Source organism: Chelonia mydas, chromosome 3 (genome assembly GCF_015237465.2).
Source record: "Chelonia mydas isolate rCheMyd1 chromosome 3, rCheMyd1.pri.v2, whole genome shotgun sequence".
Lineage (NCBI taxonomy): Eukaryota > Metazoa > Chordata > Testudines > Cheloniidae > Chelonia > Chelonia mydas.
Window position 1 is genome coordinate 83,366,491 of NC_057851.1, and position 22,224 is coordinate 83,388,714.

At 39.6% G+C, this 22,224-nt stretch overlaps 2 protein-coding genes across 6 annotated transcripts in view; one reads left to right on the top strand and one right to left on the bottom strand.

The window, feature by feature from the left end:
- On the top strand, positions 1 to 16,311 carry CCN6 (cellular communication network factor 6). 3 transcript variants are annotated; one of them, XM_043542825.1, is made up of 5 exons: positions 1 to 2,331; positions 5,636 to 5,919; positions 6,413 to 6,655; positions 10,087 to 10,280; positions 10,615 to 16,311. In XM_043542825.1, exons 1-5 carry the CDS (start codon positions 2,141 to 2,143, stop codon positions 10,894 to 10,896), a joined length of 1,194 nt encoding a protein of 397 aa, XP_043398760.1. In that variant the 5' UTR covers positions 1 to 2,140; the 3' UTR covers positions 10,897 to 16,311. The 3 variants fall into 3 exon arrangements, 2 of the variants coding, with proteins under 2 accessions (XP_043398760.1, XP_027675699.2); XM_027819898.3 differs by having other exon boundaries at positions 2,164 to 2,331; positions 5,625 to 5,919; XR_006289553.1 differs by lacking the exons at positions 5,636 to 5,919; positions 10,615 to 16,311 and adding an exon at positions 9,377 to 9,440 and having other exon boundaries at positions 2,205 to 2,331; positions 10,087 to 10,378.
- The window catches only part of TUBE1 (tubulin epsilon 1), a 27,233-nt gene continuing 16,486 nt past the window's right edge, over positions 11,478 to 22,224 (bottom strand). For all 3 annotated transcript variants that reach the window (XM_037894655.2, XM_037894656.2, XM_037894657.2), the window contains 4 exons: positions 21,485 to 21,625; positions 19,913 to 20,053; positions 16,343 to 16,517; positions 11,478 to 13,237 (listed from right to left, as the gene is read on the bottom strand). In XM_037894655.2, coding sequence (XP_037750583.1) covers positions 13,079 to 13,237; positions 16,343 to 16,517; positions 19,913 to 20,053; positions 21,485 to 21,625 — 616 coding nt within the window. In that variant the 3' untranslated portion in view covers positions 11,478 to 13,078. The remainder of the gene's footprint in view (positions 13,238 to 16,342; positions 16,518 to 19,912; positions 20,054 to 21,484; positions 21,626 to 22,224) is intronic.

Sequence of the window (22,224 nt, forward strand, 5' to 3'; positions counted from 1 at the left end):
TGTTAAACAGGTCATCGAGTGGCAGGTTAGAACTTACTGGCTCCTGGGAGCCCTGTGTATCAGCATTCAAGATCCATGGTCCCTGACACCTAGGTGGCTAAGTCCCATTTTTAGGCACCACTGCAATCCACAAAACATCTGCTTGGCTTCCGCCTAACTTTGTAGGTGCCTAAAGTCACTCAGGACCTATGTTTTTGCAGTGAAAGTTCCCTATGCATCTATGTTTCTGCCTCTGCCTCTCTCTAGGCCAGTGGTTTCCAAACTTTTTGGCTCGCGCACCCCCAGAGTGAAGACTGGAAGACCTGCCACAGATGTACCGCCAACGGAAGAAGACCGGAAGGCCTGCCGCAGATGAACGGAAGACTTACTGCAGGCAGGCCACCAAAGGGGAACACCAGCCGTGGACTTGCAGAGCTGCCGCCGAAAAAAAAACTCGGCGGAGTGTAGTCTGGCAGTGCTTCTGCTGCCGCACACCCCTGGGATCATCTCGCACCCCAGTTTGGAGACCACTGCTCTAGGCACCCAGACACCTATCTCCCAGGCCCGGATCGATACACAAACCGGGGAAAGATAGACCCTTGGATGCACATGTGTGTGTGGAGACGGGGGCAGAGTCAGTAGGCATGCTCAGAGCCTGCTTAACTCTGCACAAAACAGCCAGGTGTGGGAGGACCTCTCTTATAACACAGTAGTTGGGGTATACCAAGGCTGTGAGAGACCCCCTTGTTCAAGTCCCCCTTTGCCTGCTGAGAAGGGATTTGAACAGGGAGTTGTCAGGTGCATGCCCTACCAACTCGGCTATGGGATATTCTGATGTAGGTCTCAATTCTAATTCAATTAAATCATTGGATAATTAAATACTAATTAGTCCAGAAAAAAAATCAGAATGACTCTGTAGCCCAGTGGTTAGGGCACTTATCTGAAAGGTGGCAGAATGCTGTTCAAATCCTCATCAGGCAGAGGAGGCCTGGAACTGGGAGTCTCCCACATCCTGGGTAAATACCTAATTACTGGGCTGAAGGCCAGAAGTGAGTGGTGCCCTCCTGGCTGTTTTGTATGGAGTTAGGCAGCCCCTGACCATGCATGGCTACTGGATTGGCGCCCCCCCCCCCAAGCAACTTAGGTGGCTATCTCTGCTTGGGATTTGTATATCCCAAGCAGAGATAGGTGCCTCTCTACAACCTGGACTTAGGTGCCTATCTCTGTCAGAGAGGTGGGGCCTAGGACATACCCCTCTCCTGGGCATCTCTCATTAGGCAGCTCCCCCCCAGTGTGCTGGCTTTTGTGGATCTCATTCTAAGTTGTTCTCTCCCCATTCATTGTGTGGGGTGCCTAGATGCTTAACTCAGGCTCTGTGGATCGCAGTATTGTTTCTGTGATTTGCTAGGTGCCTAAAAGTTAGGTGCAGTGACACTCAGCATCACAATGCTTAATTAGATTCAGTGTAAACAGATTTCAGAGTAGCAGCGCTGTTAGTCTGTATCCGCAAAAAGAAGAGGAGGACTTGTGGCACCTTAGAGACTAACAAATTTATTTGAGCGTAAGCTTTCACTGTAGCTCACGAAAGCTTATGCTCAAATAAATTTGTTCGTCTCTAGTGTAAACAGAGTAATTAAAACATTGGCAGCTGGTATACAGGGGGAAATGCACAGATCAGAGTGCCAGTTTCCCCATCACTATTCCACTAAATAAACAGTGCAATAGCCCCTCTGGCATTGTGCATGGTACACTGTGTAACATGTACTATACATTTTGATATTTCCATCTCTTATGGTCTGACCCCATTAGGGATTGTGCATCGTAGAGGATCAGGGCTCTAAATTTGAGGAACGCTGCTTGTACTGCTTCAAGAAAATATATTCCTGGGACTCTGGCCTTTTAAAATGATCATAACATCCATGCAATAAGGATTTAAATACAAGGTAAAAAAAAAAAACCTACATGCTCCCAGCAGTTAACTTCACCAATCAGAAGTTTGCCCAAGCCGACCTCAGTTAAGACAGTGGAATCTGCAGGAACAGCTTTCTGGCGCTGAACAGGGTGTGAAAACATATCCTGGAAAGTGGCTCAAAAGAATGAAAGAGACCAGTTGAAAGTCTGAGCATGAAACTAGTTATGTATGAAGTGAAGGATTTCAAGTATGAATGTGTGTGTGTTCGTGCATGTGCTGAGGAAAGAGGGATTTGCAGAGGAGACAAGGGAGAGCTTTGTGTACAGCGCTCACTCTGACACAGCTCAGCCTGTTCTCTATCTCTCTCTTTCACTTCTGACTTCAGGAACATGCAGTGGCTCCTCATTCCCACTCTCCTCACCATCATTTATATGCAACAGGTAAGTTTTCTTGAAAGATTTTTTTTCTCCCTCGAGTGGTTAAAACTTTTATTTGCTTCATGACAAAATAAAATTCACTCAAGCAAATGCTATGTGCAGAATAGGAAGCCATTTTTTTACTACCATGTACAAGTTTATTTGCAGCTTATTCATTGTACAGTCACAATTTTGATATTTTCCTCTCACTTCAGTTCATTGCTAAAAAATTTTAAATTCTCAGTGACTTCAACTCTCTCGCTCTCTTTTTTCTGAGTGCAAATTCTTGTCTGACACAAAGTAAGTAAACATCTTTCCCTCATTCATATTCCAGGTACGTGCACTGATGTGGCTCTAGGGCTCCATGAGCTAGTTTTGCAAATTAGCAAGGAGCTCTGGTGTTATTAAACTGTTTTAACAACAAAGAAATTCTGCTCTATTTACTCCAGTTTCAAAGTCCAATTCCATTAAAAAAAAATACCTTGCAAATGTGTTTTTTCCTCTTCTAGTGATGAAGTTAAATCTCCAAGTGGACAGTTTTCAAAACAATTATGCTTTGGTATTAATTTACCTACCTCATACATAATTTGCTTAATCTTAAAAACCAACCAACCAACCACCCACCCACCCATCAAGAGATTTCCACACAATGGTCTCCTTTTTGAATCTGCCCATAGGATTGGCAAAATATGTGCGCGGGTTTGTGTGATGTGGACACAATTGTTATAGTAGGCGAGGGAAGGAAGAATCATAAAATATTTGGTTTGTCAACTTTACAGGCAGGCTTTACATTTTTATCCTAACTTGATAGACCGTTGAAGATTTTTCAAGTAAACAGTGTTATTCAGTGGCAGCAGAGTTAACTCAACCACAGGCTGTTTTCTCATGATTTGTTTTTCTTGCTGTGAAGCGTCACACCTCTGAGTTGTCCTCTCTTTCTTTTGTTTTGTTTAGGTAGAGCCCTGCAGGTTCAAAGTACATTCTGACTTATAATACAATAGCTTAAATAACTGCATTAATGTAAGCAGTATTTGCTGACCCACAGCGTATGAAGGAATTCTGTTAAGAGCACACAGATCCATTTTGAAATAAGAGATACCTGATTTCAGTCCCACAGACAATACCACAGTGTGTAGTTCAGACCCTACCCAAATTTTTACAAGGAAGATAATATTTTGGGGGAAAAGATTTCAGCAAATGTTGAGCTGTGCTGATGGGAGTTTCCTAGAGTAACCATCCCGTCACTTATACTGATAAATGGTTAAGAGCACCTGTTTACCCCACATCCTTCTTCCAGAGACACAAACTTTAAAAAGCTGTAACAACTGGCACCCGAAGTACAGATTAAGCTAATTTTTATGGCTGGTTGAAAGGTTAACATAAAGCCGTTCCTTAAAAAAATCAGTTATAAGAGCTAGTGATTTGTCATATTACTACTATGTTTGTGTGGCAATTGAATGAAAATAAATAATGGAATGATTAAAAACACCGCATCTATTAACCTGCGCCTGGTGCATTGCAGAGCCTGTTGTGAGGCATGGAATAATATTTCAGCTCCCATAGTGGTTGATTTTGTGAACAGGTGCGGATCTTAAAAAATAGTTCTAGTCAAGTGACCATGGAAGCCATATGTTGGAACCCAGTAAAACTGTATAGCTTATAAACCTCAAAGTATGGTGGAATGCTTGAAAAATGATTGTCATCGCTAGAAAAATTAGGATAAATATGAAAATCAGAGGGGAAAAACCCCATTTGGAAGATCCCCTATTCCCTATGGTGAACTGGAATTCAGTTACGCGGCTGGTTGTTGTGGCATGCAAAGCAGAGTTCTGCAGCAACTTCCAGTTTAAAATTGGGAATTTGTATTGAATTAAAAAGGAAAATGAATAATATATCTAGTACAATAGTCTTCCATAGTCTGCCAAAGGTTGTTTTTACTGACCGGACAGTACTGTACTGCAGAATTTGTTTGGAGAAAGAGAGAGAAGCTGATAGCATTTAGCTGGGTCCTTAGGTACTCAGAAAAATGTGGAAGATGGATCAGGTTTTTGGCACCTATGTGATAGCTGAGGCTTTTGTCAGTGGAGAATGCCTGTATCTTCTCTTTCCCTGCCTCCTAATGGGCAAGGTTGCAGGTTTCTTTAAGCTACACTGGTAGAGCTGCTAGTACTCCTTGTTCCCAAACCCATTAGAGCATGGGAACTACTAGCTGCTCTATGGGTCCTTTCCCCATATCAATCTATTCACCACTGCTAAATAAGCACATTAAGGTCTAGGTTTTTATTTAAATATCAACCCTAACTATTTCACTGGTCTTAAATTGTCATTATGTTTGAGCATTAATACGCCATTGAAATAAACAGAAGCAATGCTCTGCTCTCGGAAACATTGTTTCAGGCTCACTGTGGACTTCAGAAAACATCACTAATAGCTCATTTCTGGAAGGTTCTCTATTCAATCACGGGCTAGAACCAGTTTTCCTTTAAAGTGAAGACTTAAATTCTGAAGCAGGAGCTAGACTGCCTGGAGAATTCTGTAGACGCAGAATCATGAGACTCACAGGACTTTTGCTTTAGGTCAGACTACCATCTTGTCATCTCAGTGCTGCCACCAGTCTGTTAAGATCTCTTTCCTGCTTAAGCCCTAACACTCATGTGAGTGCAAACACTCATGTGAGTAAATTTATGCACGTGAACAAATCCACGAAACTCAGTGGAACTGCTCACATGTGTACCTGTTTGCAAGATCAGCACCCTACAATGCTAGCACAGCAAAGCCAACACAACAATGGAAAAGTGACCTGTCTTCTGTTCCTTCGCACACCAACAACCCAATTATCAAGTAAGCTGTGAGTGCCAAATTTTCAAATATTTGGGCCAATGTAAGTGGCAGAAAGAACATCACTTGGCTTCCAGATACCAGAGTGAATTTGTAGGGCTGACAGATACAGTCTATAGATTAGGGCTGAGTACATTTGGTATATCATCATCAATAGTGTGAAACCCTACAATACCAAATTTAAAACCTTGTCCTGACTCTAACTACACTAAAAGTTTTATTTTGTTGAAAGAAGAGAGATTAATTTTCTTTGAAATAAACAGTAGGTCAGATTCACTGTTGGTGTAACACTCCAAATGTGCTAAGTTAGTGGTGAATTTGGTCCTTTGTTTCTCATGTACTACCTCACTTTTTCATCTTGTGAATTTTTACAAAAGCTTTAGTGACTTTATGAAACTCACTTCCTTCATCCTTACTAAAGTTTATGTACTAACCACGCTTAAAGTAACCCAGCCCTCAAAAGTCCAACCATATGTAAGTTTTTCTGCAGGGCACAAGGCAATGGACAACTAGAAGTGAAGCCTGGGGAAAAATCTGCAGAAGCCAGTGAGGTACATCAGCGTAAAGAATTTTGTCACTGGCCATGCAAATGCCCCCATGTGCCAACCTGCACCCCTGGAGTGAGCCTGGTAAAGGATGGTTGTGGATGTTGTAAAATCTGTGCCAAGCAGGCTGGAGAGATCTGTAATGAAGCAGATACCTGTGACCCTCACAAAGGGCTTTACTGTGATTACTCTGCAGACAGGCCTAGGTATGAAACAGGAGTGTGTGCATGTAAGTTACTCTTTCACGTCCTATTCTTGAAACTTCAGGGGGTGATAAGCATCGCTCTTTATAGTCTGACTCAAAAGAAAAAAAAAGTCTTTCAGTTTGGGCTGCATAGTTCCTTGCCTGTAAGTTACACCAATTTAGATTTCCTTACACTCACTCATTTACTGATGTGTAAATAAGTATGTTTAGGGTGTCACTGCTACATCATTTTACACATCAGTCAAAGTGGTCCATTATTTATGGATGCATTTGTGACTGGGTTGAAACAAAGCAGCCAATAAGTAGAATTTCTCACAGATAAAAGTTGTGTTTGGGTGGGAAAGGGCAGAACTCTCCTCTTACATCTGCAGAACTTCATCCATAGAAGTACTGGGTGCAGTATACACTGCAGGTAATTGGAGTAGGAAAGGATGATCTCGCCTTACCATTTGGTATCCATTAACTGCATTTTATAGCTTGTAGCTGGGTTAGTAATTCTGCTCTTTACCATTTTCAGATACGATAGCAGTCGGATGTGAGCTCAATGGAGTCTATTATGTCAATGGCCAGGCCTTCCAGCCTACCCCACTTTATAAGTGTCTCTGTGTTAGTGGTGCAATTGGATGTACACCTGTGTTCACCCCAAAGGCAGCAGCAAGTCAGTGTGTCATGGTCAAGGGCAGAAAAACGTCTGGACATTCCAGCTGTGGCCCTGGACAACAGAAACAGCTACAATCAACGGGCTACAGATTAATGCCAGGTGTGCTTGACTAGAATGGTAAACGATTTTCATACATGGTAAATTTTTAAACTACACATTTATTTTAAAAAAAAAGAACAAATGGGTCAATATTCTATTTACCGACATCTTGTAGGGACCTTCTTCTCAATAGAAAATGGAGGATTCTAGATTTGGCTCCGACAGCCTGGTTGGTTATTGACAAAATCTCAGTCATTGCAAGGGGGGAAAAATCAACCTCTTTCTCTATCTTGAATTCAGTCTATAAGAATATGGAGCAATTTATAATTTTCTGGCTTCTAAACTACTCAATATTATCAGGTTCAAATTATAATCGCTATTTCCTGGTAAAATCGTTTGTCCTCTGCTTCTAGGATGAGAAGGAGAATAAAATAAAACTAAGGGTAGCCCAAGGCTCAAGAACAAACCAGATTCAAGTATTGCAGATATATAGGAAGGAGCATGCAAGCAAGCGAGCCAGCCCAGGCTATAGCAAATTTATACACATGTGCTGGTGGTTAACCTCACAAAACCTGGAATTCAGTTTGGACAAGCTTCCAAGAAGTTCAAGTGCTTATGCAAGCTATCCTAAAAATGGAAACTCATCCTACATCAAAACGGTAAATTTGATACTTAGACCAGATGTGAAGGATAGCAATTCCTTTTTACAGAATTTATCCAAAGCTGGGAATAAAACCATACACAGTAGGAAAGGCACTCAGAAAAGCAACCGAGTCCAAATGAATGAACTGCACACTTTTAGAGAATGTTATTAATTCAACCGAGGAGAGACAACCATCTGGAATATCTGATACCAAATCATTTAAACCAATTAAAATGTAATAATAAACTGAAATTATAATTTTATATACTTGCACAGCAACAAGAAGTTGCTTCTTCCCAGCACCTTAATACAATAGAAATCTTAAGGTGCCTTTTCAATCATTTTTACTGAAAATGAAGAGCAACACTTCAGTGCTTGCTATGACTTCAGAAATTTGGATAAACCGTGGAACACAACGAGAAAGCAACTGCAAAGCAACTGCTTCCCTAGTTGGCTCTCAGTTCACAGGGCTGAGCACTCCAGCCCCATGTTTGCAGGGGATGGGAAGGATCACTAGTTGCTACACATGCTGGTACACATGCTACACATGTTGAACGCAAATAGACTAGTCAAGTTTATTTACATGTCTAGTTTCACTTTCTGGTTTTCATGTATTACCATGATGTTACAATATTTGGGTTACAAACTCCTGGTAGACATTTAAATCTAAATAAAAATTTCCTTTGATTTAAAAAATGAACTTTATGGGTCACATGCCTATTCATCTTAGGTTTCAAACCATGGCTTTATAGACCCAAGCCAACAATGAATCACTGCAGAGTGATGGACTCAAAAATTAAATTAAATTTATTGTTAACCCTCAGCATGACCATCTGAGGACCTGGATTAATAATCTATTTCTGGAGGAATTCTGTGCCAAAAAAATTAAAAATTCTGCACACAATATTTTAAAATTTTGCAAAGTTCTTCACATTTTATTTGTCAAAATAACACAATATAATCACGCCGATTTCAATTAATTTTGGTAATTTATTTCAAAATACTTGTGAGCAATTATGTCTGTAACAGTACAGACACACAAAAATTCCCCTAGGAGTTAAAGAAACCCTTATGACAACCTAGTTGTTTCGCTGCCCCCTACCCCACTAGAGCCCAGCCAGGGGGCCACTCACATCCCTCTCCTCTCAGAGCCCAGCATCGGGTGCCCCCAGCCCAGACACTCACACCTCCTACCCTCCAAAGGCCAGCTGCAGCCCCCCCCATAGCCCAGGTACTCTCAGCCCCTACCCTCCTAGAGCTTAGGGATCCAGAGGGAGAAACAACCTGATACTAGGTCCCAGGCTTGCACAGAGTTTCCTGCACGCCACCTCCTTCCTTCAGGGAACGTTGGGAACTGCAGCTGCTGGGAATCCTCCAGTTCCCTCCCCCTTACCCAGCCTTGTCTTCCATTTGCGAGCTGGGCTCTGCGAGGTCCAGTGGTCCCTAGTGGAGGCCAACATCTCTGCAGCCCATTTCTGTGGGGGAAAAAAGGAAATTCTGCACACACAACATTAATTTCTGCAAAATTCTGCATTGCGCAGTGGCACAGATTTGAACCTGGAAGCAAGAGCTCTTGGAAGAGAAGTACCACTTAGCACTCCCTGAATAAACTGAATACACATAAACTGTACTATGTGGAGGCCTTATTTATTACGTCTGAAGCACCAGAGATGTACATGGCACTTTATAATACTGATTAAGATTGAGGCATGACCCAAACAAGAACAGGGAGACAACGTGGAAAGTGAGGAAGAGGGAAGGGACAAAATGGAGTAGGAATCGTTGGTAGGAAAAAAGAGCATTTTTCCTTTCTCAGAGAAAACCTGAAAATTTGTTTAAAAAATGATGTTCTCTCCTTAACATAATAATCTATAGTTTACATTCAATTTGTGCATAGTTTGCATGAAGTCATGCAGTGGCTTGTTAGCTCTAAGATAGTTTTAATTCTTTACTTCCTTCTGTTAATGCTGGTAGCAAATGCTGAGCTTAATTTTATTGCTTTTACTGTTCTTTCAGTTTTCCTGCTTTCCTTAAGCATTTTCTGTTTAGCTAATTCCTAAACGAAGACAGTATCTATATCATACGTAGAAAATGTACTACATATGAGCAACTATGTAACCTCCCTTTATTTATTGCAGATCTGTGCCAGGCTTTTAATCTGCTTCCTGCACTGAGATCTTTAACCTGCTGTCTACCTTCCAGGTACCCTCATAATTCTGCCCTACCCTCTTAACTACATGTGCAGATTTCAAACCCTATGAGCCCTTCTTGAGTATTTCACCAAGATTTGCCACAGTGATTTTAAAATCTTATTTTATACCTTTATTTATTTGCACTCCTATTAGGTAGGGGATTCGATTTATTAGCATCAGATATTTAGAAATGACTGGAAAAAAATCATTCCTGACATTAAAAAAAAAAGTTACATATCAAAAGATTTACATAGGTTCATATAACTTTTCACAGCTACACTTGGTCTGCAGTTTAAGAAGTTTTTAAAATGTGTTTTTCACTACTCTGGATGTTTCATAACAGTTCTTCAGAAGGGATTTTGGGTTCCCATAACATTAATCTGGAGGGTCATAGAACATACAGTCACGCTGAGATTTTCAAAGCCATCTCAGAGATTTGGATTTCAAATTCCAATTTTAATGGAAATTGGTGTCCAGATTTCTTAGGCAGCTTTGCACATCTCAGCCTCAGCCTTTTAGATCTACCTACGAGAGAAACCACATGAACAGAAATCAAATGCTAATCGCTTTCAATTAATGCTACTTTAGACACAGAACTTTTAAAAATAGCCTATCTTGCTGTGTTGCAACATATAATATATTGCTCTGTCTCTCAGTTTACAGAAGTCTACCACTTGTTTTGAAGGAGAAGTGCTTAGTACAGGCAACTTCTTGGACACCTTGTTCCAGAACCTGTGGCATAGGTATATCCAACAGGGTGACCAATGAAAACAGTAAATGTGAAATGAGAAAAGAAGAGAGGTTGTGTTTCATTCAACCTTGTCAGACCAATATATTGAAGACTATAAAGGTAAACTGTGGTGCAAAATGGCTTTCCATTATCTCCGATATGCGAGCCTTCCTGAAATACAAGATTGATCTTGTCTTTATCATGTAGCAGTGAACTACAGAAGTATAATTTTAAAGAAATCCACGAATCTGAGGATTATTATGATAGCCTGCTGTTTTATTACTTTAAAAAAATAAATCTCAGTCTCTGACTGGTACAAAGAAAAGTAAGACAGCTTTAAAAAAAAGTAGTGTTTCAAATGCTACCGCTATTTAAATGCATAAGAACCTTTGTTGTTTGTTCTGTTGGTTTTTTTCATGTGAAGTTTCAAGCTCTGTTTTGTTTTACATTTAAGATTCCAAAAGGAAAAACATGTCAGCCAACATTCCAGCCTCCCAAAGCAGAGAAGCTAGCCTTTTCTGGATGCTCAAGCACAAAAAGCTACAAACCTACTTTCTGTGGTGTGTGTCTGGACAAGAGATGTTGCATACCTAACAAATCCAAAATGATCATTGTACAGTTTGACTGCCCCAAAGAAGGCTCCTTTAAGTGGAAGATGATGTGGATCACATCTTGTGTTTGTCAGAGGATTTGTAGTGATCCAGGAGATATATTTTCTGGACTCAAGTTATTATAACTTACAACATGGACAGCAGTGTATCATCAGGATGGCAGCATGCTCATAGTTTGAAGAGTTAGCTAAAGAGAAGACCCTTCCACTGAAACCAAACTTGTTGGCATTCTTCTGTTAAATACCCTGAGAACATGGTTTAAGAACAACATCTATGTATGTAAAACAAGACACTCAAAACACGTAAGAATTAAATTGTTTGAAACGTGAGTATACCTTTGAGGTACAAGTCTAGCTAACATAGGGACAGTCATGGAGGGAAAACTTTTGTAATTTAAAAAAAATCTACAGGAATGCAGGGGTGAGTTTGCTCCATATAGACACAAAAAACTCCTAGAAATAGGTGTCTTCCCTCATCTTCAACAAACATGCAGGTTTAAATTAATTAAACATCCAAGTAACTTAGTAGAAAAAGGAATCTTAACTTTTTTTGCTATAACATCTGATCTATCATTCTTGATCCACAAGACAGATATTCTTACAGCTACACTGACACAGCATTAGAAAAAAAGATTGATCTTGTGAGTTAGAAAAACACATTACATATTGTAGCATACAACTACAAATAAATTTTAAGCTCAGTTTGGTTTGTTCACCAATTCTTATATTTTACATTTCTCCAAATGCAGTGAATAAGAAACATTATATTTGCACAAGTACAAATGAAAACATATTTGTCAAGACGTAGGTTAATTCACTTCATCCCCAGTGAACCATTTTTCTAGGTTTTAATTTTAAAATGTATACAATTTGCCATTTCTTTATTTTCCCCCACTCATGACATGCAAACAAAAACAAAAACAAACACTACGTATACAATGAAAAGTAACCTACTGATCTTATACTGGTCCCACCTTCATTTCTGTTCTCTCTTCATGCTATTTTGTATCTTATTTAACCTAGACTGCAAGATCCTTGGGGTAGGGACCATGGGTGAAGTCCTGGCCTCATTGAAGTCTATGGCAAAACTCCCCGTGACTTCAATGGGGATAGGATTTTACCCTATGTTTTTTGTCATAAAGTGCCAAGCACATTTATAGTGTTCTATAGGTAAGTTGTTTCACCGGAGTGACTTTCAAAATGCTTTCAACCTAATAAGAATTGCCTCTACAAATATTTGTCTTGTGTATTTCTGGCCTCAAACATTGAAAATTAGAACTAATACTATTGTGTCTGGTCATACCGCCACCGAAGCGCTCTTGAAAGAAACATGTAATTAAAAAAAAGTCATTTTATGGGTCCATTTGTAGTGGCTTAATGCAGTTTTAAGACAAGAGAGTCAGGTTGGCAGACAAATTCTGAATATCTGTATATTTTATTCTGCAAAAACATAGGAGTTGTTATTAAGACAACTGTTTATAAATATAATCTGATCATAATATAAAAATCTCTTTAATTTAAAATATGCTTCTATTTAATTAGGTTCTTTTAAAATATAATCTTCATTCTCCAAACAATCCATATCATATGTACATATGATCACAGCTATTGGATAAAGAGGCAACATACTATGCTAGCCTCTTATCCTCATCAGTACATAAACCAACATTAGTGCAACCTACAGTTCATGAAAGGTGAATCATTATTATACAATATATTAGTATTGTACTTGATGCAATCGTTTTCCCAAATTATTCTTGATATTGCCAGTTTTGATATCAACTTGGAAAATTTTAGTTCAATTACATCTAAATACAATGACGAAGCAACACTAAGTTGTGAATAGGGACACACATCTTAGGGACACACGTCATTTTGGAAATAAATTTTCTAGGATATTCGGAACTTCAGAAACAAGACTCACTAGATGCCTCCTTTCATTGCAGAAAAGGGAATGTAGGATTTCCCTTCCCTCGTGTATCTTATGCCAAAGGGGACTCTTTTCTCCAAAGCAGGGATCAATTTAATTTAGCTTAAGTTGGTCTAAGGAGTTCACCAACTCCATTTTGGCCTGTTATAATTCCTCCCCTCTCTCCTCCTGGCAGACGTCATCACTATTTACTCTGCTGGCGTGCAATATATGCTGGTCCCTCTTCCACAGGCTGAGCACTTGATACAAAGCTCCCGGCCAGCCTGGAGAGTGACAGTACCAGGATCCCTGTGGAATAATTAGTCCTAGATGCTTCACAAACCATCCAGTTAGCTTAGGTGGTTTGCTGGTCTCCAAATAACAGCAATTCTTCCTCTGTTACATAGCTATCTTCAGTCTTGAGGGATCTGTTCTGGGTGCACCTTTAGTGGCATCTAGCTGGTTATACTCCTCTATTAGGTCTGACAAGGATGATATGGCTTCGGAGAAGCAGCTTTGCTCCATCCCATCAACGTGCAAGTAATGGTGAAGGTGAGCCTATAAGAATATACACAGATTAACTATATCCTTTTCTGTGCACCAGGAGTCAGATTAATCTAGCTCAATATACATTATTGTTTAGCCTGCCTTGAAAGGGGACAACAAGCACTATCATGAATAGATTGAAAGACTGTCTGGATTCACTATATCCTTTGCTGAAATGCTACTTAGCAACTTCCTGCTGCAATACTCTGGGGCATGCCCACACTACACCTACTACAACGACACACTCCAGTGCCATAGCTGTGCTGCTGTAGACTTTTCCCCCATCAATGGGAGGGGTTTTTCCACTGATGTAGTTAATCCACCTGTCCGAGAGGTGGTAGCTAGGTTGATGGAAGAATTCTTCCGTTGACCTAGCTGCACCTGTACCGGGGGTTAGCTCAACCTAGCGACAGTGCTCAGGGCATGAATTTTTTCCACAGCCCTGAGTGATGTAGCTAGGTTGATCTAATTCTCTTTGGGTGAGTAGGGAGGGGATCTTGAACAATACCGCCAGCCAGATCAGTCACATACCTTATCCTCCACCCTGTCTTACTCTAAATAAAGGCCATGAAGACTTGTTCCTTTGTGAAACGATTCCCCAGTACGTAGTTAAGAATCTTAGGCTATGTCTACACTGCACTGCAGTGTGGACTATTGGGGGTGTGAATTGCAGAACATACCAGAGAGTTGCACACACAAAGAGTTGTGTGGATGTTGCTGGCATGAACTTAAGAAGTATCTAGTTCACGTTAACATAGTCCTAACAGAGAACACAAACTAGTTTGGCCAGCAGCATCCATATGGGGCAGTTAGTGCAAAAACACTTTGGTACACTTTGCAATTCACGCCCCAATATTCCGCACTATGGCACAGTGTAGGCAAGCCCTTAGTGTCAGTTCTGACCAAGCCCTGTATATTGAAAGCCACGTGCCAGTTGCGGTTCAAAAGTGTTTTTTCCAGTGTCGCAAGTTATCAAGGTAGTAATGGAATGAAGGCAATAAATGCTTTATTATTGTAACTCCTGATTAGCAGAGTTTACAGCAGAGCTTCTCAACTATTTGCCACTTGTTCAGAATGCAGCAGCATTTTTACTCCTTGGTTTGACTGACTGTTGGCTGCTTCTGAAGTGGCAGGTGGTTCACAACACTATTATTTTCAAAAGCCTTTAAGGGCCTAAATCCTGGCTACTTTAGAGACCGCATCTTGAACCTTGGGCAAAGCCCTCATCCCTCCTCCAGCCCATTTGTGACAGGCAAAAGGGCCACAGCACATAAAGAAGCCCTAATAACCCTGGTTCTGTCTGGGAAAGGCGGCCTCCGTGACTTCCCTTGAAAGTTTTGGTGTAGTCTGGGGGTGGGTGGAGCAGTGCTGTATGCTGCAGAAATTCTGGGCAGCGCAGCAGTCCATAGGATAATCTGGGGAAGCTGCTGTAATTTAGACAAGCCCTCAGGGCTGCCTACATTACGCTGAGGGCCTCTCTGGCCCTTGGAGAAGCCCAGGATTGGGAGCGCACAATGACGACTCCCCCAGGCTAGAAAGTCAGTGCTTATGTTTATCTACCACCAACCTTTAGAGGGCCCATCAAAGCAGGCAGGCAGACAATTGTGGCTTTGTTGTGGTGGGCTGCGGTGTCTGGAATTCACTGACATTAGTGTTTAGCCTAGACTACACTTAAAATGTAGCTAACTACAACCTAGCTACCTCGCTCAGGTATGTGAAAAATTCAAACCCGGAGCGCCATTGTTAAACTGATTTAACTCCCCAGTGTAAATGCAACTACATCCATATAGCTGCTTGGGCACTGGGAGGTGGATCATTTATATTAACAGAAAACCTCCTTCAGTCCACATAGGAAGCATCAACAGCTCTAGCACCTATAGTGTAGGCATGCCCTAAAGTTAATCTTCCCACTTTTTAGGTTCCCTTTAAAAACTCTAAACTTCCAAAAATGTTTTAGAACAGTGGTTCTCAACCAGGGGTACACATATCCCTGGGGTGTGCAGAGGTCTTCCAGGGGGGTGCATCAACTCATCTAGATATTTGCTGGTTTTACAACAGGCTACATAAAAAGCACTAGTGAAGTCAGCAAAAACTAAAATTTCATACAGACAATGACTTGTTTATACTGCTCTATACACTATACACTGAAATGTAAATACAATATTTATATTCCAACTGATTTATTTTATAATTATATGGTAAAAATGAGAAAGTAAACATTTTTTCAGTAAGTGTGCTGTGACACACTTGTATTTTTATGTCTGGTTTTGTAAGCAAGTAGTTTTTAAGTGAGGTGTAACTTGGGGGTACACAAGACAAGTCAGATTCCTGAAAGGGGCACAGTAGTCTGGAAAGGTTGAGAGCCACAGTTTTAGAACATCCTGTTAACCCAATATAGGTTTCTTTTCCTTTCAGTCTTTTCTTGGGTTATCTGCCCAACTTAGTTTTAGTTGTTAACTTAAACACCACCTGCATTTTAGCTAAGGCTGTATGTTTGCCACAGCCATGACTTTCATGACAAAACTGAAGTCTCAGTCTGTGTTACATGACAGTTTCATTGGATTTTACAAGTTTGACACAGTGAGTTAGAGTACTGGTGTTAAAAACTTACAGGTTTTTAAACAATTTTTGTTGCTCAATAGCACAGGACTTATAATGACAAACATTAAAAAAACCCAACCTATGAGCTATAACTTAGTAAATGTTTCTATCTTTTGCTTTGACAAAGCTGCAGCTTTTCCAGTTCCTTTGCCATGACAAACAGCCAGGCTTAATTAAAGTGTTTTTAGATATATTTAGAAGTGCTACACCTTTGTAGCGTGCTCTCAGCTATACCGGTGGGGTGCAATTCAGACAGATGTGTTATCAAGACACTCATTCTGTTGGGAGAGGAATACTAATAAAAAAAAGGTAACGCATTATCATCAGAAAAGGTAGGTTCCCAATACTGCTTTGCATTCGGAGTGCAAAGTCTATTGTATCTATATTAAAGCAATATCTTGTTACAGCTTGCACTGAAATTTGCTTTTCTCCTCCACTTCTCAAAAAAATAAAATGTTAGAAGAGACTACTGCTACTTTAAAGTACACTGGGATGTTATGCTGCTTTTCACCGTACCTTTTTCTTGTAGAGCTTCAAGAATCTGTCTTTGAGCTCTGTAAAGGTCGGTTTCACACAAGTATTGTTTGCTAATGCCAACAGTGAGTGAGAATGGCCCACAGGAGGTACTGAACATAAGCCAGTTTTCCAGCCTTCTTGATTCCATGAGACAAAATGAAGGGAAGGCTTCAACCTGCAATACACATATTCATAGCTAAAATAAGCAAGCAAGCAAGCAAATAGGTACAGTACATTGCACAGTGTTAACAGTTCTGTTTACTTTGCTAAAACAAGAAATCTCAAGGGTACCTGCATATAAAATTTCAGGAAGAAAAAAGCCATTATAATTAGCATTTGGCATAACTCTTAGATTTTATAACGTGGAATTAGCATCTTAATTAATGTAACCTTAAAAACCACAGGAGAACACTAATTTTAATAATAATCTGTGAGTTTATTTTATATTTCAGTATTAAATAGAAAGCTACTTTCAAGGGACTTGTATCATGAGGCACTTCACTCAGTTTGTTTTCCATAAAAAAGGGGAAGCCTACCTGCAGCCAAAACTAGTCAGACATAGTGTAATACAATAGACACCATAGACAGCATACTCTTAAGTTTGTTGACATGTCATATAGGCTATTCGCTGGTGCTGGAAGAAAGGACAGTTACTTATCTCCCAGTAACAGTGGTTCTTCAAGACGTGTTGTCCACATGGATTACACTCTTGGTGCACATGCACAAGATTGGATTCCTTTGTCTTGGGGCTGCCCCTGTGCCTTAGATGTCCTTGCACCTCAGCACCCGAGGGCATAAAGTGCAGAGCTAGCCCAACCATTCGTCAGTTGTTTTGTCAATAACGAATCTCAGAGGAGGACTCTGTAGTAGAAGGGAAGGAGGACGGCTCCTGAAGTCCATGTGGATAACACATCTCGAAGAACCACAGTTGCTGTAAGGTAAAAAGTAACCACTCTTCCTTCAGTGATTGTCCGCATAGATTTCATTCTTGGTGATTGATTGTTTCCTTGGAGATGGGTACTGGAGTCCTACTTGAAAATGACAGCCCTACTAAAATGGGCATCTGATCTGGAAGCCTCTACAATGAATAGTGACTTGTGAATGACTTGACTGAGCTCCAGGAGGCTGCCTTATGTATTTTCAGTAAGGGACATTCATCAATCTGGTAGCAGAGGCTGACTGAACTCTAGCAGAATGAGTTCTAATATAGCTAGCTGGGTCTAACTTGGATCGCTTGTACCATGTTTTTATATAGCTGAAGACCCATTTTGATAAGCTGTGAGGATACTGCCTGACCTTTAACCTTCTCAGTAGGGTTGGCAGAATTCAATGTTTTTAAAAATAACTTTGACAGATATTGATATTTATTTTCAAGCATTTTTTATATTTAGTGATTTAAATTATCACAGTTGTACAAAATTATGGGTCTGAAGCATTTTAAAATTTTTATCGCACAATTGTTGTAAATTATGGAGGAGTTCAGATTTAATGACAGTAGCCGATGAGATTGAAAAAAAAAGTTAAAGCTTTATAACTGCTAAAACCCAAATTGTCACTATCACATGTCAAAATATACAAAGTAAATATCCTTAAATCAAACTCTAAGAAGTTTTCAAGCATCATTTTTCTTACTTTGCCTACTTGTAAATTTTGATTATTACTAGGGCTGTCAATTAATCACAGTTAACTCACACAATTAACTCAAAAAATTAATCATGATTAAAAAAATTAACTGATTCATCAGTTTTTAATCACACTGTTAAACTGAAAATTATAAATATTTGTGCATGTTTTTCTACATTTTCAAATATATTTGAAAATGCCCCTTCATGCTTCAGCCACCATTCTAGAGGACATGCTTCCATGCTGATGACGCTTGTTAAAAAAATAACGTGTTAATTAAATTTGTGACTGAACTCCTTGGGGAGAATTGTATGTCCCCTGCTCTGTTTTATACCTCCATTCTGCCATATATTTCATGTTATATATCAGTCTCAGATGATGACCCAGCACATTTGTTTTAAGAATACTTTCACTGCAGATTTGACAAAACACAAAGAAGGTACCAATGTGAAATTTCTATAGCACTCAACCCATGTTTTAAGAATCTGAAGTACCTTCCAAAATCTGAGAGGGACAAGATGTGGAGCATGCCATCAGAAGTCTTAAAAGAGTAACCCTACAAAGCAGAAACTACAGAACCAGAACCACCAAAAAAGAAAATCAACCTGCTGTTGGTGGCATCTGACTCTGATGATGAAAATGAATGTGTGTCGGTCCACGCTGCTTTGGATTGTTATTGAGTAGAACCTGTCAACAGCATGGAAGCATGTCCTCTAGAATGTTGGCCAAAGCATGAAGGGGCATATGAACGTTTAGCATATCTGGCACGTTAATACTGTGCAATGCCGGCTACAAAAGTGCCATGCCAATGCCTGTTCTCACTTTCAGGTGACACTGTAAATAAGAAGTGGGCAGCATTATCTCCTGTAAATGTAAGCAAATTTATCTGTCTTAGCGATTGGCTGAACAAGAAGTAGGAGTGAGTGAACTTGTAGGCTCTAAAATTTTACACAGTTTTGTTTTTGAGTGCGGTTATGTAACAAAACAAATCTACATTTATAAGTTGCACTTCACGATAAAGAGATTGCACTACAGTACTTGTATGAGGGAACTGAAAAATACTATTTCTTTTGTTTATCTTTTTACAGTGCAAATATTTTAATGAAAAATAATGATATAAAGTGAGCACTGTACACTTCGTATACTGTGTTGTAACTGAAATCAATATATTTGAAATTGTAGAAAAACATCCAAAATATTTATAATAAATTTGTATTGGTAGTCTATTATTAATAGGGCAATTAAAAGGGTGATTAATAACGATTAATATTTTAATCTTGCGATTACTTTTTAAAATTGTTTGACAGCCCTAATAATTACCAATAGAAATATTTTTTATCTGGTTGTGCATGTACGGTGAAATCAATGTTTACCTACATTTATCAATAAAAAATGAATCCTTCCAAGCCTATCATCAAAGATCACTAGGTGTGCTTCTGAATGATTTTGTCATGTTAAGGTAATATTACAATGCCTTTATTACATCAAGTGTATGAAGTTTAGCTTCCCCTGGAGTTGAGTGAGGCTTGGGGGGGAAAACTGGGAGATGAACTGAACCATTCTCTCACCAAACATCTTTATGACAGGTGTATGATAAGAATGGTGGAGGTTTTTGATAGTATGCAGATAACTATTTGGTAATCACTTGATCATAACCACAAACTGATTTGGCTTGGAAAGGGTCCAATGATGCTTAGAAAGGTCACTACTTACAAAGCTTAACAAATTATGTCATTAGGAAGCACAGAATAGTATTTTTAAGCTCTTTCACTCATTTTCTGTTGGTCAGTGACATTTCCTCTCTCAAGTACCTATAACTAAACTTTTCTCTTTTTGCTGAATTTATTGTTGAAACTTTTTGTATGAATAGGGATATCACTGTGAGCATCTGACAACAGCTTCTGTAATAAGTATTGTGCACAAACAAGCTATAACAATAGATCAAACCTTTCAATGTTTCTGCGAAGGTCTGAAACCTGTACATTTCCTCGAACCAGAAGTGCACAGGCAAGGTACAAGCTATGCTTTGGGTCTGCTTGAATCAACTGGTGATCTTTACTGAAAGCATCTGAAAACATTTGATCCAACCTAAATTAAGAAAAAAAGGTCATTACCTACTTTTATTAAGGATGTTGAAGTTCTTCACTAATCCTATAGCTTGTAATTTAAGATCAACTGAAATTCATCCACTTCCTTGTTATTTTAAAGTATTAATTAGACAGTCAAAAAGAATATTCAAACAATAGCACAAACTGGATGAACTATTTCAACGTACATCTTCTTATGCCCACATATTATTTGCTTTTCTTGGCTCTCTTTTCTTTGAGCACTTTAGCATATAAGTTACACCAAGGTCAGAAATAGTGGATAAAGGGGAGTAAGGTACACGCCAGTAACTTGTGTCAAGTATACCAGTCATGTCCAAGAGTTGTGATGAGTGTACAAGAGTTGATGCAACCTGAACCCACTGAACCACACTTTCATCTTTATTTCTTAAAGAGTTGTTTGGCACTTTTGGGAAAATTTCCCTTTTTTTTTTTTCAAGTTCAAATTGGATTGGCTTATGTGATCTGTGGAAGGAGAGCCATGGTTGAACAGATCTTTTGGGGCCCAAAGTGGTAAAGCTCCTCTACCGTAGGATCTGGAAAGTTCATAAAGGGGTGGAGTCTTGGGAAGAGAGGTACAATTATACCTGGGCATAATATCGAGAAGTAGATGGTGGAAAGAAAGTTTAAAGCTTTATGCCTGGAAAGTTAAGTTTTTAATGTAGATAAAAGACTCCACCTTCACACCTTCTTTCAGTCCCCGGTATACTCCTTTAAGCTGCCCTTCCATGTGCCCAAGGTATACAATTTGTCCCCACTCTGTGTCCTCTACCACTTACCTCACCCAGAATCTCTCTATTAAAAGAGTTGAGAACATAATGCTACCCTGCATGTGTCCTCCATTCCCTACCAACATAGGTACATCTCCCAGTTCCCTGCATCCTGCTCCATACCCCATCCTGGAATATCATCACTGCATTTCCCCTTAACCTTCCACCCTCCAATTTACCTGTACAGGGACCCTCACCAGCACTGCACCACTCTCTATCACTGCTCTAATGGTGAGATTCAATTCCTTGGTGGGAGGTAGAAACACCCCATCACCAAGCTCTTAATATAATACATCTTTGCAGTCCCCTCACTGATTTTCAAAGAGCCCACTAAAAAGGCACTTCTCTGAAAGGCTAACAAAACATATTTTGAGTTTGTAAGCCAAGCCATAGTGGAGATTGAGCTTAAATAAAACACTATTAAGAACATTTTTAAGGTGAATATCAGGACAATTTTGGAAATACCACAGTACTTTTAAATTTCTTTTATTTTTTCCCACAGGCTTCCAAAGAAATTTTTATCCTGGGGTTAGATATAGAATATGCAGTTTTCTTTTTGTGGATGTTAGAAGAGTTAAAAATAGGGTTTAAACCAGACCTCAGCTATGGCGTAGCCTCCCACCATAACAGTCTGTTTCACCTACCTTCTAGAAGGTACATTAACATCAGCCAATGTATACAGAGGAGTCAAGCTGGAAACCAGGTAATGAAGTCGAGGAAAGGGAACCAAATTCATGCTGATTTCATTAAGATCCATATTAAGGGAACCTTCAAACCTGGCAGAGCTAAAAGTTTAATAGTACTATTATAAAACCAAAATCATTTACTTACAAAAAGTTATGTAGAAGCTTGATATGTTACTGTTATATCCATAATTTTTTCCAGTTGTTCCCTATAACAGAGAACATCATGGAGATGAAATATAATGCTTGCAGTGTTGTTGAAGCCATGATGGTCCCATGACATGAGAGACACAAGGTGATTTATTTTATTGGACCAACTTCTATTGGTGAAAGAGATCAGGTTTCGAGCACCACCGAGGCAATCTGTTCCATCTTGTACTTAGCTGTGACGCTCTAATTACCTTTCCAAGACCTGAAGACGACCTCCATGGAGTTTGAAAGCTTGTCTCTTTCACCAACAGAAGCTGGTCTAATAAAAGATATTACCTCACCCACTTGTCTCTCTCATGAAGTATAATGTCATTTTACCAACTCCAGAATTGGTGATTCAATCACTATCACGAGAGTTACTGGTTTTTCGTGTCTCTTAAAAAAAAGCACTGAACACTAACACTAAGCACCACTGTTTACTGGTTAAGGTACTGCTCTACGGCGAGCTGGTGTTTGGCTGAAGATAAGCCTGAGGTGTGATAACTCCCTTA

Coding starts and splice junctions, on each gene's coding strand:
- CCN6 (XM_043542825.1), top strand. CDS start 2,141: ATGAATGTGTGTGTGTTCGTGCATGTGCTGAGGAAAGAGGGATTTGCA. Junction 6,656..10,086: donor GGGCTACAGATTAATGCCAG/GTGTGCTTGACT, acceptor TCTGTCTCTCAG/TTTACAGAAGTCTACCACTT. Junction 10,281..10,614: donor ATATATTGAAGACTATAAAG/GTAAACTGTGGT, acceptor TTTACATTTAAG/ATTCCAAAAGGAAAAACATG.